Source organism: Varroa jacobsoni, unplaced genomic scaffold, assembly GCF_002532875.2.
Source record: "Varroa jacobsoni isolate VJ856 unplaced genomic scaffold, vjacob_1.0 scaffold_290, whole genome shotgun sequence".
NCBI lineage: Eukaryota > Metazoa > Arthropoda > Arachnida > Mesostigmata > Varroidae > Varroa > Varroa jacobsoni.
The window spans coordinates 36,381-58,851 of record NW_019213192.1 but is presented as its reverse complement, the minus strand read 5'-3'; the positions used below and the strand labels follow the sequence as shown (position 1 = coordinate 58,851).

Sequence of the window (22,471 nt, the reverse complement as noted above, 5' to 3'; positions counted from 1 at the left end):
GATTCAGTGATTCCGGATGACGTCGCGGCTTAGTTCACTGTATCGATGCAGTAAGTAGCTAGCCACATTATCGAACCAGTTGTGAACCGAACTAGAAAAAATGAATAATGGCGCCAATGAAAAGCTGAACTGATAATGGTAGGTTAGCACGTGTCAAGTAATAGATTATGCCAATACATTGCATATAGCTATCTAAACCGTTCTAAATATTCTTAAATATTTTAAGGTAAAAGGTAAAGTCGCCTTGTTTGCTTTATATGTCCTTGTGTTTATCCTTCTTTCTATGCGGTCAAATTATTCATCATTTAAATATCTTCATTCTAGAGTTAAAAACTGCGAGCAAAGGAGCGTCAAATTAAAATGTTCTAATACTATTATTTTCTCCTGAGATTCTGTATGTTGATGATCATGGTTATCAGTATGATGTGTTATATATGGCATTTTAAATATAAATTATCCAAAGCCGTTATTCTCCACGTTACCACGCACATTTTGGTAACATTGAAAGAGACGAACCAGTGGAGTGTTTACTAAAACGTCGAGATACTTTCTGACTCAATACCGGGTAAGGACAAGCTAGCCGAAAAACTAGAAATGGGCGAACTATCTGGGTCTTAAAATAAATCAATCAAGATGAAGCAGAAATAAAATATAAGCAACTACTACGCTTATGCCCACCTTGAAACAGGTTCTTATATATCTTCTAGAACCAATAGAAAGACGCAACAAAGACAGCATGATATCCGACTAAAGGTCAACTGGGAGCAAATCTGAATGAGTCGGAGTATAGGGCAGGTCGTAGAAGGATTAACGGTTCAAAAAAAGACACGGATGCGGATTAAGTAACTTCACTAGATGTTTAACAAAATTTAAGGCAAAAAAATAAACGGCGAATGCAGATCGAAATCATCTTATTTTCTGAAAATTCCGCCACAGTTCTAGCCGCGTATTATGTAAATAAATCAGCCAAATTTGTAGTATTTCTCTAGTATAATGCATGCTACGGGCACGCATGACGACCATCTTGTGACTTTCTTTAATGTATTAATTCACTCGCTGTGCGCGTACGCTTAGCTAGCGTGATTGTCACATCACTTCTTCTAGGTATAGGAAATTGATGTTGAGCGCGTTGGAAGCTATTGTTCTCAAAACCCTTCCGCAGCAGATTTTGATATGCTTTCAATTTTTATTCAGAAACATCTAAAATAAAGCAGTGTTACCTGAAGCAAAATGTATAAGGATATATTGTTTACTGCATTTTTTCTGGTTTTATTGATTTAGCGTAAGCCCCCTGTACAGTTATTTGGGTCCATCTATAATATATCCTTGAAAGTTTCGGTAATGTTAGAATGCTTGTTTTGAGTCCTTTGGTAAAGGCGCAATAAGTGGCCTAATCAAATCTATCTTGTTTGAATGGCCTAATTATAGTCTCCAAGTTCGCAGACGAAGATTTATACAGACTCATGTTTTTTAATTAATAGTGCTCCTTGTTTGCTGTTGCGATTCCCAGAAGCGCTAATTTATTCAAATACCTAAACATACAATATGCAAATTGAACAATAGACCACCTGAGTTAGACTATAACACGTCGAAGTTCATTAAATAATAACCCCAGCCATCTATAATTACGTTTATGTGGGCTACCAATTGACCGCGGTAGGCTTCTGTAGAAGGCATAAGGGGCGATTACGGTAGAAAAAAATTAAGCTCTTGGCTAAAAAATGAGCAATTGTACAATGTCACAGCTGATTCAAAGGCCAGTTATTCCTTATGCACATATTTTCGCGGTAACATTAGGATTATCTTATTTTAGTTCTTCTTATACAATATATTTATGACGTATTGTTGTAGTTCACCGCGAAACCTGTCGTACACACTTTGTTTTCTCGAAGGGCTAGTCTTTTGATTCAATGCCTAACCAAGACAGGACTGGACGTAAAACCTGAAGCATCAGTTAGAACTGTATCGCGTAATCTTAGTATTTTGAGAAAGCGACATCTTTTTCCACCCATCTTTCATTGAAAATAGGCCTATTTGACCAGGCTTGAGATTTGAACGACGCAACGTATTTACGCTGTTCTAGCGAAATTTATGGGAATGATGCAGTTGATAAATCTTTTAACGCAAACGTTTCACAGACAGTTCAGGCCGCGGTTAAGTATAAAATCCCGCATCTGTGAGCGATGTTGGTGTTCTGATTCGCGCACGGCTCTGCGTACACTGATCATTTCTCCTGTTTTTCCTCAATCCCACACATGGCCATAACGGTACACTAGACACAAGTCAAAATAAATACAACGCGTGAAGAAATCGAACAACTCTGATGGTTTTTTTGTACTCACGGTAGGCTCACGGTGCACCAGACGATCTAACAGGTCTTTCAATAATGAACGACTTACTAAAGTGTCTTTGTTTTTGAAATTCAACTTTTGTGTCATTCAATGAAACTCAAAAATAGATAAAAGTGAAAAAAAAGAAAGACGTTTATCTTCGTTCAACAACATTGCCGTCGCGTTGGCATACATTTATAATGAGTGTCTTTTACATTTTGATGTCTGTGTAACTATCACACGTTTGATTGACACTGAAAACAAGTTGCCAAGTGCCAAGCCTAATACGCTCCTGCAGTTATTTGAATAGCTCCGACGAGTACGCCGAAAGAATTGCGTGTGCATGTCAGATCACCGTTACGCCAGTGCGTAGACAGAACATTCATTCTATCTAAACGTAGAAATTAATAGAAATTTAGTACCGTGTACTGTATACTTGTCTATTCAATTAGAAAAAAATTGCAAGTTATTATAACAGCTACTCTCGCGGGTGTACACCTAAGAAGATCTCTCGTTCGAATACCAACAGCATTAATGTTATCCGTAACGCAGTCGTTTATGGAAATCGTGCTCCGTGAGGTGCATCTTTTCGCACGTCAAAGTAGGTTCTTGTCAGCGTCAGCAGCACTATCACAGCCAGCGCAAAAACGCACACCGGACAGTCATCGGGAAAAACAACAACCGCAGAAACTACACAGTGACATTGAACAGATAGAAACTAAATACAGACTTCAACCTGTAACTTATGCCGTGGATGATTTTCGATCGATAATCAACACCGAAAAAGACGCAAAGAAAGTCCACATTATCCTCCTCGAGCTCGAATCACTGCGCATAAATGGGGACCTTGCACCCTGCTACCTAAATAAAAAGGATATGCTTATTCTCATGGATGAAGCATCCCTTTCGAACAGAGTAAAATACTTGAAGTGAGTTGTTACATAGTTGTTGCATGATCGAGTTTTAGAATTAGATATAATAGAATCTTTCTTTGAGTCGTTGAATAAATGACTCATTAATAAGGTGTTAAATTTTATACTCGCAAGCAGAGGCTCTCATAAGTTTGTTCTGTAGTTGTTAGAAATACAAGCACAACTTAATTAAGCAGGAGAGTTCTATATATATATTTCTTGTCGTTACAGCTATATGTATAAGGCAGAGAAGAGAAAGTTTCGTATGAAAGTTGAAAAGGAGATAAACCGCTTGAAGCGCGACGCAAATCCGGCGAAGCCCATATTGATGGATCGTGGTATTTATCCGATTATCAGACCTCAACAAGAAGCCTTATTCTTCAATAGCCGATTAGCGACGGCGGCTCAATTTGGACAGAAACTCGTTCTTGACTGCTCCTTTGAAGCAAATATGAACCGAAAACAAATTGCATCCCTCGGCACGCTGTTACGGAACACCTATTCGTCGAATAGGGTTGGGAACATATGTCAAACTATCTGTGTGCTTTCGTATTAGGGGACCTAAGTCAAACAGAAATACAACCGACGGGCTTTCTCTTGTAGGGATTTACTTGAATGCGTTTGAGCATCGTGTGATGTAGTCGCATGTACAAGATAGAGGAGATGGATGTATTGGGACCGATGGTAACTGTCGATAAAAACCAAAAGACTACTTTTCCAGTTACATATTATAGTTCTGTTAGAAATGTTGTTACCGAGAGGTTCTTCACTAAGAATAAATCCACCCAATCACTGCAAGCCACCCTCCACAACTGGACCATAAAACATGTTGATTCATAGAGAGCCTCAATGATAAGCAATATAGCGTATGGCTCTGAAGATTATTGAAGAAATCTGGCTTAAGGACACTTTTTATGTTGAGATGTTCAAACTTTAGAAAATTTGTTGAAATGTGTTTTCGTTTCGACGTAACAATTTCAAGTCTCAACAATGCTTCAGTGTTTTTATACTGTTTAGGTTGTTTGTATACCTTAATGGTGGAAACATTTTCAGTTACTCAAACAAACACAGAAACACTCAGGGGTTAATTCGGAGAGATGGACATAAAGCGCTCTCTTATAGTGATCCATTTAGGAAAAGTTATTATTTCTATCCAAGTTGCCCGGTGTTTCGGATTAAACCGTCTCAGAATTGCGGGAGCTCAATAGTTAACTTAATACATTAGACAGATGTTATTTGAAAAGGCCTCCTCCTTAGCTTTGTGTTCACAGGATTTCTGATACCTGGCATTATTATTTACTATATTGGGGATATTATATTATGCCAAACTTGACCAGTTTCAAGACAGGCGTTTATAGTGAAGTATGCCGTTACATATATATAACAATCGTTTACATATATCCGAACGCATTTTATCCATATTTACGCTTAGTATTTCGTACTTCAGATTTCGCGAGAACCATTCGATATAATCCTGTCGGATATTCAACGAGGAGACGTGTTGGACAAAGTCCTCGACATGTGTCTGCCAAATCTGAACAGTCACAGCTGCCTCATCACGAAAAGCTACGCTACATATCTCGAGATGTTTCCGAAGGAACGGATCCTTTATCTGACACCTAATTCGAACAACGTAATTATGAAATGGGATCCGGAAGCGGTGATTGTCATCGGTGCACTGGTCGACAATGCAAGCGGAAGACCCCTCACATTCGCAAAAGCTTTACGACAGGGTGTTAGACATGGCAAACTGCCGGTCGGGCATTATCTGCCGATGTTTCGGATAAATACCTCAGTATCCTTGACGTTCCATGCCGTTGTCGATATCTTATTGGAGTTAAAGCAATCGAACGACTGGAAGCAAGCTTTCACCAAGATACCCAAGCGAATCATAACTAGTGTTGAGAAGGTGCGAGCTAGCCAGCATCCAATATCGCATAGGCCTGGTTGGAGTCTAAAAGAATAGAATTAGTAATTTGTATATGATCCGAGTATAAATGAATAGACTTCAATTACAATGTTTTGGTGATAAAACTATTGTAGAGTTTTGCGTGCTGACTATCAGGGACATAACGGCTGGTATCTTCTTTTTATTAAATTGAATGTAGAGCATATTGATGAGCGAGATGAGACGCTGTGCATGATTTGTATAGTTGTTTATGTCACGTTTTGCATTAGGAGGTCGCTAAATGGGTAAAAGAAAAATGGTAGAAAATTTTAAGATAGTTGAACAAAGACAACTTTTAGAGAATGAAAAACATTGCAGGGCATTGCCAAATAGGATAAATTTGTGGAAGTGGATTGGCTTTTTTGTACTGTAGAATGAAGAAGGTAGATGGTAAGGTAAGCGTGTTGTGTTCTTAATAAAGATTTTGTTTTCCATTAAACAAGTTTGTGCGTTTTGATTCTATCTAGAGCTATTGTTTTATGTAAAGCCTCATAAATCCAAGATAAATTCATGAATTCAAGGCAATGGTCAAGAATTTTCTTGCTTTATGTTGTATCTTAATGAGGTAATCTCGGTTAATGTCGTCAATTCCAGGCTTGTACAGCCAGTATGACTGAATGGTATCTTAATTGTTTGTGAGTATATGCACCGATATGCAAAGCTATGATCTTCTACAAACAACCCGACTTTTGTTCCTTCATAGATCAAATAATAATTTGTCAGTGGGCGAAGTCCGTTACAGAAAACATCGTTAACTAGCGCGAAATGACGCGCAAAGTTGAGGTTTCTTATGCAGAGGGCTTAGTAATTAATTTACTTCCATAGCATACATTTTTGCTATGAATATATTGTCAGATTTGAAATAAGTTCTTGCTATAAATTGTGGTCTGAATATATGAAATCCAGAAATATCAATCGGTGCGTCCGAAAGCTTTTTTGACGCCTGCAAAGGTTGCAGATGTTGAGTGATAATACTGAGATAACTACAACGAATGATACAATAAGGGAAAATGGCAACAAAAGGCTTTGCGTTGTCAACGCAATTGTACACAGTAAAAGTCGATGATGATGAATGCGATTCGCGTTTGTATACTTGACAGTTGGACAGTATCAGAGAAATTAACGAGAATGATGGAATTTAAGCGTCTATTCGGTACGTATTCTAAGCTTTAGTCCATTTGGCGGAATAGATCAGTGGAACGGTATGGGAAAGAGTAGAGAAGATCGTTTAAGCGAATAGTGTGATTGGATCAGAGACTATGTTTAGCGTGAACTGATTCACCAAGAATAGACAGCAGTCATCAAACTTGTCGTACATGTTATTTTTTTCATTTCTTATTTTTTGGCGTCTTGGGTTATTTTTTCTATCTAAATAAGTTTTCGGAATCGCCGCTTGTCTATGGGATCAAAAACTTGCCCCCACCAGAATGCCCAGTTCGGATGAGTCTTGTTGGACTTATCTGGAATTGTTCTAGCAGACCTATAAAACGGTATGATAACCTTTTGTCTACGTTGAAATATAAACCAGCCTGATTGTATATTCATCGCTAATATGGCAATACACTTAAAAAGATGTGCATCAGCCACTCAGACAACGCCGTTTCAATGTATATTCCGTTTGCTTTATCACAAGTTTCGAAGAAAATTTTCTAAACATTTAGGTTCAAATGACCCGCAATTCTTTTTATATGAGACGGTCAGGTAGAAATAAATAGGTTGTACTTTGCAACAATACATCAAATATTCTGGGTTTATGATAAATTCGGAGGGTTAACAAATGATAAATTATCGATGAGATCCGAATCACATTACAATAAGGATCTATATATGTGTGACAACTGCTATTAATTGAAACAGATTGTTAAAGAAACGGCAGATTTTTTTAGAAGAAACCTTTAGAAAGAAAGATTACCTGAAACAGATTGTTAAAGAAATGGCGGTTTTTTTTGGAAGAAACCTTTAGAAAAAAAGGCAGAACGTTTCGTTCAGAATATCGTCCGTGTTTTTGGCATCAGGTAAATATTAACATTTTTAGCAAAAGATAAATCGTATTTTATTTTAGGGGGTTATAGGGTCAATTACGGTATATGCCCCGGGCAGGCTAATGTTTACTTCAACTACTCTCAGTTCCTGTCAACTAGAGCCCCGATTATTTAAAAAGCACCATAACTATTATGACGCGATAGCGCAACTACCTGTACCGTTCTGTCAAACTAGCCTTCTTATATGAATTAGTAAGTCAGTGTTGTTAAGAAAACAGTACCCATGAATGGAGCCTAGAGCACTCAGGTTAGCGGTATATACCTTTTAGTTGTCGACGACCATTGTGAATATAAAACCGTTTGGAGCAGGTATGTTTTCGATGTAGTCTGAACACTTCCGTCATCAACATCCATACAAAATTTATGTAGTACTTTACAGAATTCGAGGGTAACCGTCCGAGCGATAGTTTAACAATAGTCGACTCAAGCATTGAAATCTAATGCAGTCCTCGTAACTGACAAATAGGCAAAACGATGGATAATTATCATGTTGTGCATAAAGCCGCTACACCGGCGTTGGAAGTTGTTTCAGCTCGAATCTTACAATTATATGTAGGTCAAATGCGTCGAAATTAGTGAAAGCACGTTTTTTTAGAATTCGTACGACTGCACGCAAGAAATCAGAACTATCAACAGCTTTTCCAATCATGGCTGAACGACTTGCTAACTGCTGCTTCGTTCTCGCCTTGATGAGCCCGATGAAGCTCGAACAGAGCCTTCATCAACACTGGACTTTGAATAAGGTCGACACTGTCCGGAGCGAAGAGATCCATCTATGCGAATAAACTACGAATAAACTACTGAAAGAACTAAAATAACTAATACTGAACTATATATATAAATATGCATCTAAATCGAATATGGTTCTACATTGATATTATGTAAAGAAAACGAAAATAGCCATCTTTATGCCAGTCTTTTGCTGCTTAGATTTGCCAGGGGGTAGTTTGCTTTTCACAGATGTTAAATCTCACCCTTGACATTGATCCCACATTAGCGATAACAATTGTATATATTTCTTTGATGATGATAATTTGAGACGAATAATGAAATGATATATTTACAAGAATGATAATAGTAATTGAACTAAGTTGAACAGAATAGTCACTACAGGAAAAACAACTTGCAGTAACAGTTAATCTACAAAAGCTATTATCCTCTCTCAAGATTGTTCTGCACCTTTATAAGCTCCGTTACAAATCCGGCTCGGTGTGATGCATTGTAAGGGCGTTGATCAGATCGAATGTTTACTTTACTAACGACTCAAATCTCATCTGAACATTTCAATGGTTCGCGCACGCCGAGATTTTAAGCTGTTGAAGAAAGATCGTGCCTCTGTATCTTAACTTCTTTGACTGCCAGCTCTTTTAGACGGACATCTTCGATGAAATTGAACTTATATCGAAATAGATTGCGCCGTAAATGACAAGCTTTCTTCGTAAATGATATGAAGATAGCCGAATAGGCGCGGCGGAAAGGTTTTGGCTGGAAATTCTTCTGGATTAGGGTAGCACTTGTTAAGAACGCCACGAACGTGTCTAAGTTCCGTGCCGTATGTGTCTAGCAACAGGAACTGCGGGGGATGCTGCAATGACACCTGGGCGTTGTTCAGCTTGGTAACGTGGATCATGCCCAATTCACATAGGCTGATCTGCAAATAAAATCAGACTAATAATCTTTAGTGTCAAATTGTTGTAATGATCGACAATATCTCCCCATGGTTTATCTTCATGGACCTCTGCGATCTTTAGCGTACTCTGCGGAAACACCGCCGCCAGTGAAAAACATCACCCAAAGTCTCAGACATGTATTCTATATAACGCGTATAACATCTTATAAGAGGTCACGTCTCTTCGTACTCCAAGACTCTTTGACGATTCTATGTTCACTAATTTCTTTATCACTTGTATAAAGATGACCAAATATCTCGATGATCACCCCGAAAAATATTAAAGTACCTCGGCTGATTGGCCGATCAAAAGCAACCCACGTTGCTGTAAGCATACAACTTAGACACTAAATAACTGAAATAGCTGGTAGAAGCTTATTTCTTTCAAGCTCTTTAAAGGAAAGATAGTACGGAGTCCGTAACAGTACATTTGAAGTAGCGTGAACAAATCGAGTAGGGTACCAAATTTTTAGGTGTTCTGCGAGGTGGCGCTGCAGTGGCAGCACCATGAGTGCCATCTTTTCGAGTTACAATGAAGATTTTCCTTCGCATAATACCGGTATTCGTCAACTGTGTGAACGAATCGCTTTAGTAATCCTTCTCGGGCTAGATATTGACTATTAGAAGAGATACCAACGGAAACAAAAAGAACTGAAAAATTAAAATGCAAAGGTTTCTATAAACACTTCAATCCAAGATGACTGGTTTCGAAACGGTGTTGGAAATATCCGATGATTCAAACGTTTCTTCCGCCACTTTTTCGAAATATTCTTGATTATTAACGTGTCTACAAGCTGGAACGTTCCTGATCGGTGTGAGTTGGTTTTCTAAACGCTCAAAAGAAAAAGGTTTTTAGATTTATATGTCTACTTAATCACGCATTTTGCTATTAAGTATTTAGAAGCGATACTGGCAAGTCTAGTGCGGTCAGTTAATTCATTTTACACGTTTTACTTAGTTTGTAGAACGCTTCGCTTTTGAAACGGCTTTTTGTGTCTGTCTCTTAGGTAGAGGTAATATTTAGCAATTTTAACAAGAGATTTACGTAGAAGAACGAGTGTCATCTTGAAGAGGCTCTGTGGATTAACAGACTTCGTCGGATCGGTCAATACAGTTGTAACGGTATCATGGACATACCCATCGTGCCCTCGAGCTAAGATTTACATATCGCTTCCTTACGCTTGGAACTCTCAATTTTAGTAGCAAATGAACGAGAAAGGCAAAACATCAACGGACACTCGCGTGTCACCTGTACGACTTATTTTTTCTAAGTGCTTTGACAGTCCGCGGCGAGGGATTGATCTTTATGTGGCGTGTTGATTTCGCTAAAAGCAGAAAAAGGCAGCCAAGTAGTTAGCAGCTACATAGAATTATATATCATACCCAATGAGTAACGCTCTAACTTTCTATGAAATATAGATTTTTTGAATGTCAAGTGAGGAGGTTCAGTGTCTAAAGGCTAAGTACACAGACGAACGAGCAGGTTTCTCTAGCTCAGTTTATAGTCGAGCTAATTTTTGATTGCACTATTCGTACTCCCCATATCTCTGTTAGTTCTTACATTCACAGTCTGTTGGCACATTCAGTCAGCTATTATTGTTTCTATCTGGCATATTTATTTATTGTGCTTCTGATTATACAAGGTATACAGGAGGTAGCTTATGCTTGTTTATAATTAATACACTTGGATCTGAGAGCGGTACGGCTGTGAGGTACCTGTTTTGTCCACATGGCTTAAAAAGTCCTGCAGAAACATCTTTCTTACATAACCTTACTGAAATCTTTATACAGTTCTGGAGCTGGGTGACCATTTTCAAAGTGTTAGCTTGTCTTGTATTGTGCTCTTATAGGAGGCCTCATCAGACGCACTACATAGGACGCTCATTACTGCAATAATTCCCTAATAATGCGCTATCAGGTACTTCACACTCAGTGAATGGGGTTTGTGCACCAAGAATTATTTTTCATTAAACAAATTAAATTGCTGTGAACTCATAGTCGGGCACGAGTATCTCCCACACTCGTTATTACTTTGTCTTTCACGTATTCCTGTATAAATTTTATCTCTGCTTGTATCTTATTTTAATGGTTCGCTCTCGTTTAAACAATTATTATCTGTATTCTAACATATTTAAAAACAGAGGGCCAAGGAAGGTTTATTCTTAAAACCAACCTTTGATTTATGCTCATTAGCAGCTATGTTTATCAGCTCTGCAGAAAACTCGCCCGCGCGAGGTTGTGCACTTTTTTGAATCCGTTAACAATTGACTTACGTTGTGTGCATTTCTCGGCCTGTTTCAGAGCCTGTTTTAAAACTTTTCCTTTTCTGTGAATACACGTGCCGCATTAACATCATTCTTAGTGTGGTTAGCCTAACCCTCACCAATGGCTATTTTATGCGCGTCCATATTGTCAGGCAGCCGTTGTTGCACGTGCAAAGCGGCATTACTCCTCGCAGCTATTTGCTGACAGTTGTTCGAATCCGTTTTTATTCAAATTCTAATCTTTAGTAGTGGCTGGGATCGAACCAACAGGTATCTTTGCTCCTTAACTATCTGTAATAGTCTGTGCATCTGTTTTTTATTTTGCCATCAGACCGTTTTCAGGTGCTATTGGATCTATTTATAACACTATGGAGGGCGATTCGGCGGATGAGCTACTATAAAATTGGTCGTTCATTTGCTGTCTGCCTCTAAACGTTCGTCCTCTACAATAACCCACTGAAGCATCCGGACGCAGTATAACACAACTTAGCAAACTAAATGTGGTATTTGTGCCTTACAAAATTGTCTTCATATTAAATAATTTTATTAAATAAAATAATAATTATTCATTGATATTAAGCTATGACGATATTCGTCACTTAGCAAGCTCTGCATGCGCTTAATACATAGTCGAAAAACTAAGTCTATCTGGCCCTGTTTAGTATCGAGTTCCTATTGGAAACGGATGGCTAAGAGCTCTCGGCATCATTCAATTACAATCATTCAACTCTCAGTAGCCTTTGATCTTTGTCGTTCAAAATCTAAATACGTCTCTAGTTGAAGGACGTGTGTTCGGTGCTTCAAATCATGCCAACGATATTATATATATTCGCACCCTATATGTATATGTACATATAGGGTGCGAAACCTACTTTTTCCTATGCTTTGCTTTTAAGATTTAAAATAAAATGAATGAAATAAGATAAAGTAAAAATAGATATTTCAACGATTTTTTTATGTATGCTAAAAATGTCATCTTCAATAGCCATGCTTGTTCGATACAACCACTATTCACCGCAAGTACAGCTTCGATTCGAGATCTAAAGTTCAAAACGTAAAAAAAAAAAAGTGGAAGTTTCAAAAAGATTAATTGTGGTAGCTTATCTATTTGCGTAGCTTATTTTTGTGGACAATCCGATCGCCTAATGAAATTTGCCTTTCCGAAACGGCCGTTAATTTCTATACCTAGAATCCAGGTATTAAATATGGATTTCGAGCCATTTTGATGAATTTTATTGAGTTCGTTAAATCTAAGGCTTATTAGGATTTTCCTGAAAATCTTTTTTTTTTTTTTATTTTTCAGCAACGTAGATTTTTCATTTCGAGGAAAAAAATCAAGTTTTTTATTATGGTGGGGATTTCTCGGTGGGCATATGGTACGGAATACGTTATTCTCGCTGAGGAAACGACGCGTCGTTATGTACAATGACAAGTTTGTTGTCTTGTTAGAGAAAAAGTGGACTTTTTTTTCCAACACTGACAATGATGTATGAATGTATAAACGGGTCGCCAAAGTTTAAGCACTATATATTTATCTATAACTCTGAATGAAAATTTTATTCTGGAAAAACTCGTTCTCGTGCTTAAAGTTTAAGAGAACTCTTCGGTGCATCCGTGACACGCGTGCGCTGAAGGTCATAGCGCATTACGAAAAAATAAAAAAAAAAAAACGTCCGTTTGAATGGTTAAGATGTCATTTGGCCACTAAGATTAGTTGAGAGTCGGACTGCTAACAGGTATGTTACAAGGTGACTGCCATGATATACTCGTATATCGATGTAAGGTTTTTACCCTAGGCTTCATTCGAGGGTTCGACAAATAATTTCTTCCCGGCTTTCAGGAAGGGTGTAGCTAAAATGGTTACGCTCTAACGAAGTGTATATGTATACGCTTCTTTTTTTGACAACCCCTGGATTAAGGCTTTATCTGAAAGAGTCACAAAAATCATAGCTTGACTGTGTTGACAGATTGTAAAACAAAAGCAACTATTATTAAAATTGCTTCTCCAATGCGGTATTCAGACCTACTGGAAAACGATTGGGATATAACGTGATAATGCAGATATTATTTGCGTTCCTATTCTTTTCATAGTCAATTAAGTACTTAATCCTGTCAACAATCGGGAGCAGCTTTTACAAAACGTAATGTAAACACAAAGCAATATATAGCATTTATTTTTAGAAGGTATCTTTATACATTTAGTATCTCGTTGGGAGCGTAGCTAGCCATATTGTAAACGCCACACTCAAAGCCTTCGATCGAGAGTGTTCGATTATAATTGAATCAAATAACAATATGTTGTACATGTAATATTTTTTGGCACTTTGTTCTATGAAAGTTGCCCAGCCTATATCCAGGACTAGAAAAGGAACTGAAAAGCATTATTATAAATATCCTATAGAGGAAACGACAGGACACCTGAATGTACCTAGTGGTAAAGTGAAATCCCGGCCATAGCTTAGTGAAGAACGTATTTGCCTACTGCTCTTAGAGCTGAGAACACGTTGCTGTCTAGATTCGAACTCATCGGGCATAGACACACTTCGTTTCGTGCTGGGAGCCAGCCGTCTGATGGGATGGCTAACGGCGATTACCGGACTTATAACTCGAACAATAATACTTTTCCAATGCTTTTTTGGTCGGGCTTCGAGGGTCATATGCTAAAAATGAATTTAGTTATATTGGCTTGTGCGGCTCCTTTTCCAAAGATGCGAAAAGTTACGGTTATAACCAGAATGCTGTTTAAAAGTTGAACTAAAAATGTGCAGAATAGGTGTACTATACATAGTTTGGCCGTAAGCATTGGATAGTGATATCATACTTTAGAATGTATCTGCTGAATTTTAGGCTAACATTAGGAGAAATATAAGATCGCAATCGTTGTTAGCAAGCCAAGTGTCATTGCACACGATGTACGACGTTAAGAAACACATGACGATGTTTGGAAACTGGTCATTGATACTGTCGCTTAGAAGTGTATGTTTTATTCAATAGCCCTTTATGCATAGTAAGATATTGGCAATTCAGTGGAAACATTTAAAGTCTAATGTTATCACTGCGTGTTGCTAAGATACCTGAAAAGTGGCGACGTTGGTAAAAAAAACTGGTGGCATCAAATTCGGTTCGATAATCTTTTGCTGTGGGAGTCCCTCTCGCGTAGCTCAAACGCAGCCCCAACGAGTACAGCGGCTGTAAGGTACGCTTGCAGTTTAAATTGCATAAACTATAATGCAGCACTGCCGAGCTGGATATGATATCATTTTCACATGACTTTTATGTGCGACCGTCAAGCGAAGGTTTTACTTGTGGAAAAATATCGCCTCAAGTCGTCAGAACGACGAGCTATTCATCACGAAAAGCCTTCGTTGTCAACATCGACGAAGGGAAATTCCATGCTGCATAGTTAAGCCACCGCTGCATAAATTATCCGATTGTAAAAAAAAATCATTCGATGGTTCTCCCGATCTTCACTAAGCTGCTTCAGTGTTCCGTCACCGAGGCTATGCATAAACGCAGTATATCAGTAGCATATACACGAACCTAAAGGCATCTCGTTATTTTGAATTAAAAACGTTCAGAGAACAAGATTACGAAGATTTGACGTAACTCACGTAAGTGAACTTCCCTTCGATTACAGTCAGTGAACAGACTATGTTTTTTGTGTGCGTTTCTAATACTTCGATACGAATTGTTGCAATCTTTTGATTGTAATGCACCTGCAGCGCGAAATGCAGCCTGTCCCTTCTCAAGCCTACGGATCTATGCATGAAGATGTAGGCATATTTCTTATATGAAACTTGCTCGCAATATAGCCCTTAGCATGACCTATTTCGATTAGTTCATAAAGTTGAAGTTTATCTTCTCAGAACTTTTCAAAGATAATAATGCAATTGGAGCTTTTTCCCAGTATATGACTGAAGGAAACTTTTGCTCTGAAATTTATAAATCGTGCTAAGTTATAGATGAACGAAAGTGTCGGAAGAACTCATCGACAGACTATAACTAGGTGTGTCTTATTCCGCTTGATAGGTATTTATGTCGATTGTCTATTACTAGTGGTTCTGCTTTCAGATCTCGAAATTGTAGCTTTTACAGTAGAAGCGTGAGTTTAATCGAATTTAGCCTCTATGTATATATATAAACATATATACATGTTACAGAATGACTGATATAATAAACGAGCACATAAATCATTGACATTGATCTTTGTTACAACAACGTTGAACTGAATTTTTCATGGACAAAGGGGAAGAGAACAACCACGCCTGTCGTATAGTTTATCCGGAAACCAATCAATAGGTTATATCCGGCCAGTGCTTGACTTATCAATACGACGGAATAATCTTATATTTTTTGTTGTGTGCAAATTATTAGTTGATTCGCATTTATATTTTAGTGGATCGATGAAAAAAGAACACTTATATATAGGCACACCAGAACCCTCACACGATTTAGTCAAGCTCAAGTAACCGTACAATGCGGCTTTTGGGCAAGAGATGTCACGGACGCTTCACTTACCCAAGCGTTGTTGGTTATTGTTACAAGGACATCTAAGACTTCCTGTCGCCGGGGCTGGATAAGTCTGACTAGGAGAATATCAGTACGTGGTTCCAAGAAACCGTCACTTTCTGCCGTTCCGTATTCGAAGCGGCCAAGTTAGCATTCTAATTATAACTAAACATTTTGCAGTTGTATCGGACGTAAAATTTGGACTTCCGCTATATGTAAACAGGCTATAATCATTGCGGTTTCGTCCTCTAAAAAAATCTAAGGTGATTGCTTTTGTGGTAAAGTACTTAAATTTGATGGAGAGGTGTTGTTATTTCCGATCTAATCTGAAAGTATTTAACGAACAGGTATGATATATTAACACTTGAAGTTGATACATTACCAATGGATGAATTTTTAGGACCTAATAATTAATCGTGTCCAAATTTCATGATTGGTATAGCGGGATAGGCCGGACCGTATTTTTTTGTTTTTCTTTCACAAAAATGTCTTAAAAAAAGTTAAAGTAACGGGAAGGAAACTAGATTCAACAGGTAAAAAAAAAGAAAAAATAAAGGGGTTCCACGTTAGGGACAGTAGAAAGTAACCAGAAACAATAGCATGAAAAAGTGACCGATTAGACGAAAAAGTCTGAAACATTTATTATAAGGTTTTAGCCATCCCCGGAAATGCTCTACAAAAAGAAAATGTCAAAAACTTCAAGATGACATCCTTCAGGTTACAAAAAGATAACCAAATGGCGCAATTCAAAATGTCGCAAGTTGCCAGATCGACCCAAGTGGGATGTTTCGACAACAAAATTTTAGGACCTAATAATTAATCGTGTCCAAATTTCATGATTGGTATAGGCAAAAAAAAAACAAAATCTTCACACTGCTGAAGCAACAATAAAGTGTGTCGCTTTTAGCAGCCTTCTTGATACCTATAGAAAACTAACCAAGCATTTGATGTGGCAACCGGGGTACCGTAGTACCCTCTAGAAATAAAGTATTCTTAGCTAAGCCTCATTAGTTTGTCCGAATCTGTTAAAAGAAAAAAGCAAACCTGCCCGTTGTCCTATCAACCGCACAACTGCCTCTGAGAAGCTAAATAAAGCCATAAACTGACAACTAAATTTTTGTGGAAAGTGGATCACCTGTTTACACCGTTCTAAGTTTCGAGTTAATATGTCTGACACGCTTCTTTATATAGCTGATTTAATAATCGGTCAAACGGACGTGGACCAATAGATACCCAACTCTAAGTAAAAAGAACGTTGATTGACCGATCGAGTGGGCAGCTAATGCTACATTCCCGTTGTGTTTATGAATACCGATCAAAGTCTTGAACATCATTTGTGAAACATAGCGGTGAGTCTTGGGCACGATTCTCCAGTTCTATCGAGCAGATTAACTTCATGAAGATTCATACCTTTTTCGTTGTACTTAGCCTGAGGGCAAAATTAGGCCTCGCTTTTTCTTATTTCAAAGCAGCTTTTTTTTGTTGACGTAGCTTTAATTTCGGACATCGAAGTTTTCCGTCAAACATATTACGACAGAGTTAGAAGTAGTAGAAAAAAGTAAGAAGGGAGTGAAAAGTAATTGACGAAGGATTACATCAGTACTTTACGCATAGAGCGTAAACGAGCTTCCACTCCTTAGGGACTCTGTTTATCTTTGAGGGGCATGTACTTGTGCCTTTGTTATCATAGCTGATAGGTCTCGGCCCATCTGTAACTTGCGGAAAATATCAAATATAATCCCGGATCATTCATATACAATCACTGTGCTTTTATATTTGCATAGGAAAACAAGTATCGTAGACGAAATAAGAGGGTAGACGATATGCATCCTAATCGATGAGGAATTGTAGGAATGTTTATGACTTTGTCGAGCACGATTACGAAACTAAGGTGAAATTAGGTAGCTTTTCTCTTTAGTGCGACGAACGTACGCTGATTTAAGTAAACGATTAATGTAGACATCTGTATAAAAATATCTAGTTACGTGTTACTCTATACTAAGCGAAGGCGCACATACAACACTTACACGTTTTACCATCTTCTTTTTAGAACAAATAGGTCAACACAGCAAGATTTTTAGTGGCCTTCAGTGTGTACATCCACTTGTTATATTAAGTGTGCAGATACGTAAAAGACACGCAGTCATCAGAAACATGTCCAGCTTGCATAGTGCTAATAACGGGCCTGTTAAATCGTTTAAAAAGGAATTCGTTATTTGCACAATAACGAATAACTTGAGTAAGTGATGCGACTCCACAGAGATTGCTAGCCTTGAAAATAACTTTTCGTACAATTAAGTTTCTTTTTTTGTTTCGAGAAAAGGCAACGTCCAATTTAATTAAAATTCCGCTAACGTTTTCAAATTTCAAGTGACTTTTGACGTTCTTCTCAAGCTACTACCATTTTTAATTAGTTCCCCATAACAATGCAAATATTTCGATAGTAGGTAACAGATACTTGTCTTTTATATCGAATATCGTCAATGAAAAATATCTGTAACAGATTGCACATATAGATTTGTGAAGCCTAATAAAGCTTACGAAGATTTTTGGTAGTCTCTCAAGAGCTTTTCCGTAATAATGTACGCATCAGTTAAGATTTACGTGACTTATCAGCTTCCGTAAGAATAGCTAAGGCTCAATCTGAGTTGGTCTTGATCACAATCGTAATAACTGCCCATTGCATTTCTAAACAAGCACAATTCTTAGAACCAACTTTGTTCATTTCTTCAAAGTTTCATTATGAAACGAGAACGGACAAACGCTGTGACCTAGCATTGAAAAATCTCCCTAGATTTAGTTACGATTAGCATCGTTGATCCTGATACGAAAAATATGTAAGCTAAAGCATATATTTAGCATATATGTATACATTATTAGTAAAAGAGAAAAAAATAGCCACTAAGTAGGGTTGAAAAGGAAGAATTGACGAAACGTTATGTTTGCACGGAATGTATACTTGTGAAGGAACAACAACACGAGTTCAAGTAAGTAGTCTAATAAAGCAGGCAATATTGCTCTGAGCGAACGTTTTTTGCTAAACGCACCCTTGAAGAAATGGTAATTTGTAGCAAAGGATTGTAATAAAAAAAGGCAATAAGCTAAGCATCATCTAGTAGATAACCATGACTATGGCTCGGTATTGCAAATCCTACTCGAATAAAAGCACTTTATTGTGACCGACGATGAATACTCGTCACCTGTTTAATACAACAAACGTTCGAATGCAGATTGCCTATAGTGAATGTCCTAGAAGGGTTTTTTGATAAATCGATGAACTTAAGGGATCTTAAGGAACTTAAGGGGTAATTTTTTCAGTAAGAGACTCACGTTTTCAGCGGGATTTCCTTATTGTATTCCCTTATCGTGTTAAAATGAACCCACCAGCGCAATAAGAAAGGGGTCTGATTTTTAGTAACGCAAAAGTGCGGCAGATGTACGTAATAACGTCAGTTCGCAGGTCTATAATGAAAAGAAATGATAGAACTTTAATGTTAGCTGAGTGTTACTCAAAATACTCGACCGTAACGCGAAGCAAAGCGCATGTGTTTGATATTGATTTTTCCCCCATTTTGTTTCGTTTTGAGCGCGTTAAGATTACGACGACTGGGGACTAGGTAGAGAATGTTCTTAAGCTCTTTATAGTTTACAGAATTTTTTAACAGAGCTAATACCTAATTGTAAAATTTAAATCAATGTAATTCTATATATTTTGAGACAAGCAGTGCAAAGCAATTGTCCTAACGGAGTTAGTAGTGCAACGAGTTCAATTTTCTTCCACCTTGAAAAGAGTGCGGCCATATCACTTTACTACTTCTGAGTGCCTATTCCTTCAGGAAGACAAAAATGTACCTTTAGATTATGAGAGGTACCTATAAAGTCGTAAATTGGGCTGCTGATGATGAAGGCTTCTTGTTGCATACTGTGAAGGGTGTGACATGGTAAGGAAAAGAAAAACGACACTTTCGTTAAATTTTGAAAATTATATCCATTGGCCCAGACTAATCTTATTACGATGTATAACAAAAAATCGAGTAAAAATTAGCTAAACGGCTTAGGAAATCCGCTGTTTGGCGTTAGATTATTTGGGTCTTAATTAACTATATCAGAAGGTACCGGTAGTATCAGAGAAGAAACATAATTAAATATTGAACATAACGGCGCGGTTCCTACAAAGTTTGCCCTCGGAGAGAAAGGTCGAGAACAAGATTTATCTTATTGAGCATTCAGTAAACACCTATAGTCATAAATTGCCGCAGTTTGAGATTAAGCTTTAGTAACAGCCTACTTTAATCTATTAGCTAAGCCAGAGCATCTTACAGTTATATTTGACAAAGTGGAATGCATTGCTGGGCAAGAAACTCGAAATCCAAAGATTTAAATTAAAAAGTAAGCGGCTGGAACATCCGTACATAGACCACATTAATTTCTTGAAATAAGCTCGTCCTAATCTATTTCGCAATAGTGGAAGTTAACGTTTGAGGTACCCTAGAGTGTGTCCCACAGATGAACCCAACTAGAAATTAAATTTATGTCTAACTAATTTTTTTTTTTATATTCCATTCATAGCTGGCTTTGATATTTCATGGGTCATTATCCAACAGCACGAATATATATGGAAGGAACTGCTTGCCTCGTACCTGTCAACACACCTATGCTGTCAACCTTCATTTAAGATTATTAAAAGCAGATACCATACGTTCAATAAGCTTTATTTCCTTTCCTTGATTAGGTTGCGCAAACATTTCGGGTGCTTTCTTTCCCTAATTTATTCTACTATCCATATTTGAAATGCGCATACGTCAGAAACGCCCATTAAATTTGCTATTGAAGTCGAGAGCAGTGAGACCAGGACGTTAGTGGTAGGCTGGGGAATCCAGCGGGGCAATGCAAGTAAACCCTGGGGGTAATATTACTCTTCGTTGGCGTCTGCTGTAACGCCAAACCTCACGAACTAGCGGGTGCAAAAGCTGTCTGCTACGAACACTCAGCGCCCCCTACATCAAAATGGACTCCTTCTCACTCCTGAGTGCAGTGGTGGCCGTGATTTTCATCTGACCTATATCCTCCTGAGCAACATGTGAGGCATTGCGTGAAGAAATGACTTCGGGCAACGCATGAGCCGGTGAGTAGAGGATACGACAAGTAGAGACTCTGACTGAATGTCCAACTATACGAAGCGATAAGAATTTTGATATGAATATTTCTCCATTGAGGAAACACTATGAAAGGACGGCGAATGAAACGTTGTTTCCGAAACGACAGCGGGGGAAATGGAGTACGTGTTTCGCGCTCGCCTGGTAGGTAAAGTTGCCAAAGGTTTTATTGTTTTATCAAGCACTTGAGATTTATGCGCGTTGAAGAGATGGTAAGGGAATATTATGTAGAGCCTTTAGACGCATAGATCTAGCCGGAAAAAGTTACGACTATTTGAAAACTAGAATTCCACAAAAATTAAGTGTAGAAGCAGGGACATGTGTTGATGGATACAAATTTTTGTCGAAGCTGTAGGAGAATCGGGCAAAATCGGGACATCGTTGAGATGGTCGAAAGCGGTGCGGAATGGCGATTCGATATGAAATTAAAAATAAAAATATGAAATTATGATTACTTTGAGAATTAAGAAAAGATTATTTTTTTTTTACAGATGATGAACTTTGTTTAAATTCAAAGATCAGGCTCGAAAGACCAAAGAAACAATAAGAAAAATCGCCATTCACAAGTAAATCGAGTGAAATAGACGTGGGTAAGTTTGCGTGACAGCTAATGATACAGGCGTACGGAGATAACATACAATGGAAAACTTGTTATACGATCTGTTTCACTTATGACAATGGTTAGAGTGCGTCAAAGCAGTTCTTATGGGGAACCTCATCAGCAAAGATCAGAACGGGATTAAGTAAAAAGGGCCAGCATCGAAAGTTAGATTTTTTTTATGTGAAAAGCCTTTCTGGTAGACAGTAACTTCCGTTACATTCTTAACATAAGCAAGAGGATAAAATGTGCGATCACTTTCGAGCAACTGACTGTGAAACGAATTCATTCGTATACTTGCATACGTCGATCAATGGTAAAGTTGTATACAGTACAGTATATAGCATTTTCCTAGAATTTCGTTGAGTTATTTTAATACGTTCAAGTTGTACGCTTTTTAGAAAAAGAACACTGAAGTTGGCGCCATATCCGTTTTGAACCTGGTTGACCATAGTGCATTTATTATCTATTCAGCATTGCCTAAATTCATGTAGCCAAACACTGCCTACACTAAAATACTAGTACTGATTTATCATTTACGTACATTTTTTACATACGGGGCTAGTTCGTACATTGGGAGTTATAACTCATCTTTCCACAGTGATAATTGCTACATAGCTACACTGCAAAGATCGAACAAAACATACGCAGGTGTCAAATGCTAATTTAGCTAAAACTTACGTATCATGTTATAGCCGGGAAGATAGTAGCAAAGCAGTGCTTTTCAGTAAGAAGCTTAGCCTAGCTTTCGCTAGAACACTTCGAGTTCGGTAAAGCTCTATAGAATCGTCGACTGTGCTTCATAAAGTATTATCAGCAGTTTCTACTCATATCAGCACTTGGACAATTTTCGCTACGGAAATTGTCAACCAGTATTTTATAAGTAAGGTGGTGCCAAACATAAAACCTTAAAAAATGTATTTAGACCGATAGTCTATTGATCATTCCTTCCGCAGGCTTTAAAACTATAATAAAAAAAAGACTGGCTACGTGCCATAGCGCTTTATTTTGGTAACGCAAAATCAGATGTATCACTAATGCTTC

At 37.8% G+C, this 22,471-nt stretch overlaps 2 protein-coding genes and 1 long non-coding RNA gene across 3 annotated transcripts in view; 2 read left to right on the top strand and 1 right to left on the bottom strand.

Moving 5' to 3' along the window:
* Positions 1-2,702: 2,702 nt before the first annotated feature.
* Positions 2,703-5,631, top strand: LOC111259075 (tRNA methyltransferase 10 homolog B). The gene is made up of 3 exons (XM_022830769.1): positions 2,703-3,259; positions 3,473-3,755; positions 4,689-5,631. The coding sequence occupies exons 1-3, from the start codon at positions 2,865-2,867 to the stop codon at positions 5,205-5,207; spliced, it is 1,197 nt and encodes a 398-aa protein (XP_022686504.1). The 5' UTR covers positions 2,703-2,864; the 3' UTR covers positions 5,208-5,631.
* Positions 5,632-8,383: 2,752 nt separating this feature from the next.
* On the bottom strand, positions 8,384-14,550 carry LOC147753693 (uncharacterized). Its single transcript, XR_015310428.1, has 2 exons — positions 14,239-14,550; positions 8,384-8,882 (listed from the first exon to the last, which is right to left on the bottom strand). It is a non-coding gene; the product is annotated as an uncharacterized LOC147753693 (long non-coding RNA).
* A 6,125-nt stretch (positions 14,551-20,675) lies between these two features.
* The window catches only part of ChT (choline transporter), a 35,818-nt gene continuing 34,022 nt past the window's right edge, over positions 20,676-22,471 (top strand). The window contains exons 1-2 of the mRNA XM_086967716.1: positions 20,676-20,798; positions 21,321-21,419. The gene's annotated coding sequence lies outside the window, so the exon portion shown is untranslated. The remainder of the gene's footprint in view (positions 20,799-21,320; positions 21,420-22,471) is intronic.